At 36.4% G+C, this 10,247-nt stretch overlaps 2 protein-coding genes across 3 annotated transcripts; one reads left to right on the top strand and one right to left on the bottom strand.

The window, feature by feature from the left end:
* LOC109356754 (putative serine/threonine-protein kinase-like protein CCR3) lies at window positions 1,011–3,709 on the top strand. Its single transcript, XM_019600263.1, has one exon. The coding sequence runs from the start codon at window positions 1,255–1,257 to the stop codon at window positions 3,679–3,681; it is 2,427 nt and encodes an 808-aa protein (XP_019455808.1). The 5' UTR covers window positions 1,011–1,254; the 3' UTR covers window positions 3,682–3,709.
* On the bottom strand, window positions 5,286–9,650 carry LOC109356756 (phosphoinositide phospholipase C 2-like). Of its 2 annotated transcripts, none has more exons than XM_019600266.1 (9): window positions 9,248–9,647; window positions 8,532–8,728; window positions 7,961–8,096; window positions 7,636–7,878; window positions 7,309–7,541; window positions 6,822–6,939; window positions 6,243–6,395; window positions 6,075–6,161; window positions 5,286–5,815 (listed from the first exon to the last, which is right to left on the bottom strand). In XM_019600266.1, the coding sequence occupies exons 1-9, from the start codon at window positions 9,545–9,547 to the stop codon at window positions 5,522–5,524; spliced, it is 1,761 nt and encodes a 586-aa protein (XP_019455811.1). In that variant the 5' UTR covers window positions 9,548–9,647; the 3' UTR covers window positions 5,286–5,521. The 2 variants fall into 2 exon arrangements, with proteins under 2 accessions (XP_019455811.1, XP_019455812.1); XM_019600267.1 differs by having other exon boundaries at window positions 5,766–5,861; window positions 6,046–6,161; window positions 9,248–9,650.

Here is a 10,247-nt window from a genome sequence, read left to right as displayed (position 1 = left end):
TGACCAGAGACAACAAGGGATCAGCGGAATTGATTAATTTCACTCACACATCTCTACACCTATATGGCTATCTCTTTAGTCTTTCTTGGAGTAATTTATATTAAAGTATGTTAATTATCATCAACTTTATTTAATAAAATTTAATATGTAATAATTAATATTTTCATTGCTTATACTAGTTAGTCTTAGCCTCATCATAAATAAATGGAGCTTCCACCGTGGAGTACAAAATTTGGTCTAATAACCGTATCCCATGTTTTGACTTTTCACTCTCTTTTTGGAAAGGTCTATGTGGCCCATTGTATATTATCATAGAATTTGGCCATTTTTGATTGAAGCATAGCTTCTAATAATAGACAACTTAATATAATCCAAAAGCATATTTATTTGTTATAAAAGTATTTCCGATGTATCAGAACTAGCACTAATTTCGTTGAATGTAGTTCTTATATTTTAAAAGGATTTTTCAAGTGTGGTTAAGTGATCTTTGGATTAGATTTTCTTTCAAAAAGAAATCTACGTGAATACTCTCTTTTTGGGTGAATATCTTTGAATTAATTTGCAAACACATTTTTACGTTGAAATTGATGAAATCACAAAATTGTACTCCTTTTTATGATTTTTAACTCTAAAAATAGCACACATTTCTTATCAGAATAGACTTTATCTTTAACACACTAAACCATCTATCTTAAACTTCAACCGATTATTTTTATCTCAAGTACTTTTTACTAAAAAAATCTTGAGAAATAGTTTTTGCCTTCACAAAAATATTTTTTTCAAAGGTTATAGTAAAAAAACAGTGTAATTGATAAATGATTGTTCAAATAAATATACTACAATATTCATTGGTAAAAAAAAAGTACAATATTTATTGGTCAAAACAAGAAAGTACAGTATTTATTGGTCAAAAGTAAAAATATACAATGCTCTATTATTTATCGCTGATAGATAATAATTAAAAAGGCTCATGTTATGAATATAATAAAATTTAAAGAAAGAGGAACTAAACCAAACACGGCCTAAAAAACCATAGCAGTTCCAAATTTGATTGTTGAAATGTTTGAAACGATGTTTATGATGTGGTGTTACAACTTAGAACTGAGTTCACCGAAAAGGACCATAACAACCAAACACCACCTTCAAACGTTTCATCATTCTCTTCTTCTTCTTCTTCTTCTCTTTCCATTTACCAATGAAGCTAAAACGATTACAACCCATTACTACCCCAAGTCTCAAAAACCACCCTTTTAGATGATGGTCACTAAACCACCCTCCTCCGCCGTCACCCTCACCCTCACCGTCGCCGCCGTCGTCATCATTTTCTCTTTACTAGTGCCATTTTGTCATGCTTTCGGCTCCGGCACCACTCTCGCCGTCACCGACGGCTCCGCCACCGTGTGCGGCATTGTTGCGTCACACCCAATCCAACGCATTGAGTGCTACCGCCGCGGCCACGTCATCGCCGTCGTCCCCAAGGTCTCATTTTCTGTCATCTCCGGCGGAAGAAACTACTTCTGCGGCCTCAGGACCGGTAACTACAGCTTACTCTGCTGGGACACTGTCTCTTCCAATGTTACCTTTGAAAGGAGAAGACTTTACAACAATGGCACTGTTCTATTCGAGAATCTCGCCGTTGGTGACACCCAAGTTTGCGCTACAGTTGTTGGTGCCGGAATGGCGTCGTGTTGGAGAACCAATAGTGCGTTTGAATTGCCATCTGGGTATGATCAATTCGCTTCTATTTCATCTGGGTCGGGTTTTTCTTGCGGAATTGCGAAGAACGGTTCGTGGGTTCGGTGTTGGGGTAATGGGTCTATTGCTAGAAAGATAGAGAGTGAGTTTGGGAACATGTCTATGCTGAGTATTGTAGCTGGTGAATCACATGTTTGCGGGTTGAATTCAAATGGGTTTTTGGTATGTAGAGGGAGTAATAGTTTTGGTCAAATTGATATTCCGAAAGTAGGGTCCTTTGAGTATTCTGGGTTAGCACTTGGAGCTGAACATAGTTGTGCTATTAGGAGATTGAATGGTTCTGTTGTTTGTTGGGGTGGTAGGGGATTGTTCTCTGTTAATGTTACTCAAGGTGTTTCTTTTGAGACCATTGTTTCTGGCTCCAATTTTACTTGTGGATTGACAACAAGGAACTTTTCTGTTATGTGTTGGGGTCCTGGTTGGTCTAATAGTGATGGTTCTAGTTCTAGTCCTAGGTTTGAGCTTCCCTTGTCTCCTATTCTTCCAGGGCCTTGCGTTCAATCTTCTTGTAGTAAGTGTGGCGTGTATCCTGAGTCTCAAATTTTGTGTTCCGGAAATGGTAACATTTGCAAGCCACAGCCTTGTTCGCCTCAAATGTCAGTTCCGTTGGCACCACCACCGCCCTTACCACCATTGGCGCAGCCACCATCCATGCCTCCTTCCCCTTCGTTGTCGAAGGAATTGACAACAGGCTTATTGGTATTTGCCATTGTTGGATCAGTAGGAACTGCTGCAGGCATTTGCACCATAATTTATTGCTTGTGGACTGGTGTTTGTTTGGGGAAGAAGAAAGTCCATAATTCTGTGCAGCCAACAATTACTAGAGGTGGCAGTTCAAATGGTGATGATAATAGCCCGCCTTCGAGATCATCCACCATCATCCGTCAGGGCTCGAGAATAATGCGGCGTCAGAGGAGCGGAACATCGTCAACAAAACATACAGACAGGGCGGAGGAGTTCAACCTGGCTGAGCTTGCTTCGGCCACCAACAATTTCTCACTTGAGAACAAGATTGGTGCTGGAAGCTATGGCGTTGTTTATAGAGGCAAACTCACTGATGGTCGCGAGGTGGCCATCAAGAGGGGTGACACTGGTACCAAGATGAAGAAGTTTCAAGAGAAAGAGAGTGCATTTGAGTCAGAATTGGCGTTCATGTCCCGTCTACACCACAAGCATTTGGTTAGGCTAATTGGGTACTGTGAAGAGAAAGATGAAAGACTCTTGGTGTATGAATATATGACAAATGGGGCATTATATGATCATTTGCATGACAAAAACAATGTGGACAAGAATAGTAGTCTCTTGAATTCTTGGAGAATGAGGATCAAAATCGCGCTTGATGCTTCGCGAGGAATTGAATATCTTCATAATTATGCAGTTCCATCTATAATTCACAGAGATATCAAGTCCTCTAATATTCTGATCGACGCAAATTGGACGGCAAGAGTATCTGATTTTGGATTGTCATTGATGAGTCCAGATTCTGGCCATGATTACCAGCCTACGAAGGCAGCTGGAACGGTTGGGTATATTGATCCTGAGTATTATGGTCTAAATGTTTTGACAGCAAAGAGTGATGTCTATGGGCTTGGAGTGGTACTACTAGAACTCTTAACAGGAAAGAGAGCTATATTCAGGCATGGTGAGAATGGAGGCACCCCCGTGAGTGTTGTAAGCTATGCTGTGCCTGCAATCATGGGAGGAGACTTGTCGCAGATTCTGGACCCGAGGGTTGAACCACCAGAGTTGAATGAAACAGACGCGGTGGAGCTGGTGGCCTATACAGCTATGCATTGTGTAAATTTGGAAGGGAAAGATAGACCAACAATGGCTGACATTGTGGCCAATTTGGAGCGTGCTTTGACTCTGTGTGCTACTAGTCATGGCAGCATTTCCAGCGGTACAATCTCTATTGTATCAGACTGATATTCAAACCCTGCGAAGGGAAACAAAATCAAAATTGTTCCCTGATTCTTATAGATTCTTTCGGATAAACTTCTATGGTATGTTCGAGTTGTAAAGTCTAGGAGTGTCACAACTCACATCTAACATAACATAAAGCTATAATGTAGAATTTTGTGAAACACTTATAGCCAGTGAAATGATCATTTACAATTTTAAGTTTTAATGAGTTTACAACAGCAATACTCCTATGCCTTGTACATGCATTGCAGGTAAATGTACCCTTGACTTGACGCCTGATGCATGTTTAATATGTGTCTACAAGTTTTTCAACTTCTGTCCTAGTCCTTCAATATTTATGCTACCCCATAAAGCATTGTACTTGATTTTTTAATCTTAAAATCAGAGTACCTAACACACAATCATGAAGGTATTCACTGATAACTATGTACCATTGTTTTGCTTACACCTATATTTGGTAGGAAGAGAAGGAATTTGTCACAAATGGGAGGGCTCCCACAAAGTATGTCATAACCTAGTGTCATGGATTTTGATTGATCAATCGATTCCATATATCGAATGATTAGCTATGGGCGATGATACTTCTTGACCAATCAGAATCTACGACACATGATCGTGACACACTTTATGGCACAACAGATGTTATCATTGTGGTTTATCTGGTCACACTTGGACAAAGAAGCTACATGTACTTTACTAACTCTACTGCACATTTGATGGGCGTTTGAGATAATTGAGAAAGAGTGTGCTCTTATTTTTGTTTTCTCTTTGAGTAGTTGAGCTACTGGCTCCACAACTATGATAATTAATATTTTTCTTTCTATATAATCTTTCTAAACATGGTCTAGTTATCTAGCTATTTTTCTATTCTAAAAGATCATTGCTGACTTCATTGCTGACTTCAAGAAGTGGGTTGGTTAATACCAAAATCACACTAAAGCTAAGTGATGTGATAATGAGTAATAGAATAGAAAGTGCCTCAATGACTCAACATTAGTGGCACATGCAAATTTTTCACATGCTGAACTTAGGGCCATGTGCCATAGGGATAGTGGATTATAAATTTGTGAAGTTCAATGTGTTGGAACAGTAAAGAATAAAGATAATGATGAGTGTGTGCTATGTAATTAATTGCGGTGACGCCCCTTTTGTCTAATTATGTTGGATAAGATCATAATAAATGCTGTTTTGCCAAGGATTTGTTTATGTATTTGTCTTAATGTCTTGTATCACCAAAGTTTCCTTTCCAGATACTCATCTCATAAGTGATCCACATAAATACAGTTCATAAGTGATTTGACACTATATTCTAACTTTTGTATATAACAGATGCGAGATATGATTTTACGAGTGATGTGCTGTTACATGTTCTCAAATCTAAGTCAATATTAATTACCAATAACTTAAGGTGCCAAAAATACATTGTTTGGAAGAAGTGGCTAAATAAATATTTACCATAAGTTGTAAAAACTTTAATAGTTTGTTTAATTATTTTTGCTTGAAAATGATATGAAAAATAACTACTACCCTAGTCATAACTTTCTTCCCGTTTTAAGACAAGTCTAATAAGAAAACATCAAATACCACAATCAAACTTTGCTTATAGATGAATTGAAGTATTGCATTTCAAAAGATATATATTTATATGCAGATATGCCTAACAATACAATAATGACAGCTACTACTGCTTCTACTCTCCTCAACAAAACATAACACATCTTACTTCTTCGAGCATAACCACAACATACAGACTCTTATAGTCCAACTATTTTATATACACAAACTTGCAATCATATCTTAATAGCTGTAAATAATGTAGAGCAGAAACATGCATAAAACATAATCAATAAAATTCAAAGCGCATAAGAAGCTTTACAGAGTTGTATTTTTCTCCCTTGTGGCTATACAGTGGAACAGCTCGAATTCCGCTTCTTAGCTCCCACACAGGTAGGACTGTTTGTCCACCAAAATCATCTTTCTCAGATATGTCATACTCATGAACTTCTATGCGAAGTAGCGCCAATTCTGGAACCTTAAGTGGGAACTCGAATACCTCATTCCAAGTAGGCAACCAATTATCCTCTATCGTCTTCGTTTTTTTCATTACATTATCATCTGGTACTCCAGCAATACCCACCTACATAATTTTTTTATCAAATCATATTTCAAATGAGCCAGTCACACAGCACACAATAATTGAGCATAAACTATATGGAAACAAAAGTAAAAGGAATGATAGATGAACAACAGGGTAGGTATCATTTGCAATAGATTGCAAGGAAGAGATTGGCCAGGTTTTGAATTGAAAAGATCAAAAACCAAAGAGAAACAGAAAACACAAGTATGAAAGCTATGATCACCGGAACAAAATCATGTAGTAGATCATTATAACTTACTCTTGTGTAGAAGTCTGGCGGCGAGTATTGATCAAAGTGTGTATGCTTGAAATCATAATACCATCCTTCGCCCATATATACGGTCACCTAAATACGATTTAGTATGAACTTTGTTAGGATCTAAACTAGAGTCATTCAGACGTTGAAGCTCATTGATGTAGCCCTTACCTTCAAGGTAGTCTTCACAGGTAACTTAGCTTTAGGATCAAAGACCTCATCATTTGGACCAGTCTTAACTAGATAATCTGGTTTTTTAACATAACCACACCCTCCATTGGCTTTGAACATTCCATGCATCAACCAAAGTGGTCTCCCATACCCCTGCCATGAAACCACCAACAATCGAATCTTATTCATATAAACGATATCCATACTCAATAATATACTTCAGACATTAGATTTCTGTAATAGCAACCTCCTATATTGCTGAAAGAAATGTGAATTGAAACTCACATCCTAACTCGTTGGAAAGTCGGACAGTAACACACATCAACTAAGAGATTCAACATATCATTAAGGTTAAAGCATTTTTTTTGTATGTGATACCCTGTTTCAATTTTGTTTCCCCAATCTGTTGTTGTTATAATGGCATTTGTTGAGTTCTAACATAATGAAGTGTTGGACCGAATTGAAAACGAATCTCGTGTATAAATCACCAAAAGCAATGGTAGTTTCCCTAAATAGCGAAAAATATTAATTCTGGAGAAACGAAGAAGGAAGGGTGAGTGTGAGGGGAGAAATATAAACCTGCATGTTAAATGCAACCATTTGAGCTCCATGCATCCACCCAATTAATGGATTATAATTTGAGGACGTAATGCGAGTACTTTTAGGATATACCCTCAATATATTCCGCTGAGTAAACCTATAATGGGAAATTAATCAGCACAAGTAGTAGAAATTCTACAAGCTAAACAAACAGTTGAGTTTATTTTGAAGAATGAACTAACCATTGAACATTTTGCCAAAATTATATTATGGTTAATGCATTCAGATGTTTCTAATATGACCACAAACTCTTTCAGACAAGATGATAAATGAAACATCGATTAGCAACATTAAGTATTAAAAAGTCAGATGCTTATGCAGTATGCCATCAAGATAGTCAAGTAAATCAAGATCAGGCATGACAATAAAGAGTTATGGGATGCGAGTTCATATCATACTGATGGCGGTTAAGCACATGCAAATAAGTTCTCTCACGACCGAACTTATTAGAAGCATTTAACAATACCTAACAATTTCTTTGCCAAGAGTAATAGCAGCCTTTTCAAGCTGCTGCTCACTTATACTCAGACGTCTAACTTTATCAGGATCCACTTTTAGCCATTCAGTTATTCCACCTTTAGGCTTTCCGGCATGAATTGCAATTAAGCTTCTATATTCTGGTGCTTCATTAGGATGCGACTTATCTGATTCATCACTATCTTCCTCATCATTAAGATCTTCTTCATCCATTTTGTTGTCCTAACAACGGCAGACCAGAAAGTCGTCAAATAAATCTCCTTTACAATATTAAATGCAGTGGCAATTTATATACATCATTGATTTAGTCTTAGACCTGGAAATCTATAGTTCCATGTTTCATGCTTGGGAATTCTTTTCCCCAAGCTTCTTCATCAGCGGAAGCCTTTCCATGCTGTGAATCATCCCCTTTTTCCTTTATTTCTTTTCCCTCAAGGTACTCCTTTGGTGGTTTGGTTGATATAATAATCCTCTTCTTAAGTGATTCAGGGGAAGGGAATTCCTTCGGGATCTCTGTACTCGGTGAAAATAGCATGTCTCCAAATGTTTGAGCAACCATCTAAAAATTTCGACAAGATTGTCAACTAAAAGAATGTGAGCAATTTGAATCACAATAAACTTCAACTCTTCCAGTAACTAACCTCAGCTACTTTAGCCTGAAGATCTGGAGTAAGGTGGTCTTCTAGGGTTATTACAACTGGATATTCTGATGCATCAAATGCATGTTCCTTGATAGCCCTCAAACACCTTATAAGTTCCACAGGAGTAGTCAATGTCCTGCATTAATAAAGGGATACATAAACAACTATATTTCAACATTTTAAGAAAACCATTTCTAGATTCAATTAGCAATGGTAAACAATAGTTTGATATAGTATAAAACACACAGATCCTGTTTCACAACCAACATTTCCATTTTATTTTTAACAAAAAAAATCGAACACTTTCTTCTACTTTGTCTGTTATTCCAGATTGTAGTTAAAATACTTCCAATTTGTCACCTTTTTATTTTAACTGATCTTGACAAACACCCTTATGAAAATTTTTTGAGAACCATTTCAACATATAGTTGGAGAACCATTTTTCTTTCCAAAATTTTGTTCTCGAGGAAATTCTTGCTTATACTCAAGATAGGAAACAAGATCAGGAAAAAGCAACTGAAATGAATAATTTAACTCATAACAGTCTACATAGTGTGACCCGTCAACTTACTTTCCATGAAGAACATCCACATTATCCTTTGATGCATTAGGCCATATGTCCAATTCAATCACCCTTACACCTCTCTTCAGCGCATTTATGATGGGGACATCGCTGCAATCGCTGCTAAGCTGATTTCCAGTTAGATAGGAATTATGGCCAGTATATATGAAATAATGAGACAAGGGTAAAGTCATATCATGGTGCACCTGCAATAGAATAAACAAATCCACAAAACACAAAGATCAGAACAAGATAGTACATATACTTATAATCTTATACAGTATAATATCAATACCTATGGAAGTAATGATAAGTTTCAGGAGGTTAGAATTGAGTCCAATATGTTAATCTAAGTTTAATATCTACAATTTGGCTAAAACCTTCTCTGTAATACCCCATATTTCATAAATATGAGTAAATATACAAAACAAGTATCTTACTAACTGTTCATACTATATAAATATGAATGAATATCTACACAGCAAATATTTAATTATGCCGGTGGGAATCAGATGATGACCAAAATTGAATTGAAAGTAACTAAAAAACAAAACTTTAGGAAAAATACAAAATCATAAGTATATACAAAACAAAAAAGGCAAGAGAGAATTACTCTGTACTGTAACAAGAAGAACAGCAAAATAGGAAAGCAAGTAATGCCAAAATAAGAGGTAGTTAACCCAAATGAGTGAAAACAACAAAGGCTAAAAAAGAAAACTTGTTACCCCAAGAGAAGGAAGAATAGGAAGGTTAGTATCACTGAAGAGATACTTGAAGAAACTTTCAAGGTTTAGACCTTTGCGATGGAAATGTTTGAGAGAATCGATAATGGCTTGAGCATCTTCTATGGTAGCCTTCTCTTGTTTCTGGACATGAACAAGGAACCTTTGAAGCAGAAAAGGTGACATAAGATCATTCTCTGAGTAACTATAGAAAAGGGTCTTAATCTCCGGCGGCGCCTCCGCCAAGGCGAGTTTGAAACGGCGGCGACAACAGAAGCAGACACTGTAAGTTTGTTTGGACATGATGATGATGATAATGAGTTTGTTGTGTTCAGTTTTGTTCTCTGACTTGTACACTAAACAGAGATAGATAAGTGTGTGTGTGTTCTGAGATTGTGATCAGAGAAAGTGAATAACGTTGTTAACTTGTTCGTGTTGTTGCAAAGTTCTGACATGAGAAGGACGAGTGGGTCCTACCAGGGACCCTATAATTAATCACATGCTTTAGAGTGGGTCCCCTAATTCAAAAAATTATATAGTAAATAATTTAGTAATAATGGAGTGAAAGGAGGAAATGAATAAATCTGATTAAGAAATGTAACTTTCCAAAAACTATATAGTATATATAGTACCCAAAACAAAACTATATAGTATTGAATGATAAAATTATTAATTAACTTCTGAAGGTACAAAAATAATATAATAAAAAGAAGTAAAATAATAATAAAGGAATGTGTCCCACAGTCCCAGAGTGTTAGTGGGAAATTAATTGTCACTTAACATGTCGGTTTTGGCTTTTGACACAATCAATCAGAACAATATGCTTTATTCATTTCCACACATATAGCTGCATGATGATAATACTAGCATATACAGTAGTAAAGAATTTCTGTCACCGTTTTGCTAACTATTAATTTTTTTACTTTTGGTTTTTTATCAACAAAACTCACCACATTATATTGGAATGTCAAGTATTCTAACTTTATGTTTTATTACCTTTATT

The sequence above is a fragment of the Lupinus angustifolius genome, chromosome LG09, assembly GCF_001865875.1.
Source record: "Lupinus angustifolius cultivar Tanjil chromosome LG09, LupAngTanjil_v1.0, whole genome shotgun sequence".
Lineage (NCBI taxonomy): Eukaryota > Viridiplantae > Streptophyta > Magnoliopsida > Fabales > Fabaceae > Lupinus > Lupinus angustifolius.
Note: the sequence above shows the minus strand (reverse complement) of the source record. Positions and strands in the feature narration are given on the sequence as shown.

Bases quoted from the DNA above. Each gene is read 5' to 3' on its own strand.
- LOC109356754 (XM_019600263.1), top strand. From the start codon at position 1,255: ATGATGGTCACTAAACCACCCTCCTCCGCCGTCACCCTCACCCTCACC.
- LOC109356756 (XM_019600266.1), bottom strand. From the start codon at position 9,547: ATGTCCAAACAAACTTACAGTGTCTGCTTCTGTTGTCGCCGCCGTTTC. The intron at 7,542-7,635 runs GTCTAAGACTAA...TGCCGTTGTTAG, and splicing joins ATGGAACTATAGATTTCCAG to GACAACAAAATGGATGAAGA. The intron at 6,940-7,308 runs GTATTGTTAAAT...TTCCCATTATAG, and splicing joins CTTGGCAAAGAAATTGTTAG to GTTTACTCAGCGGAATATAT.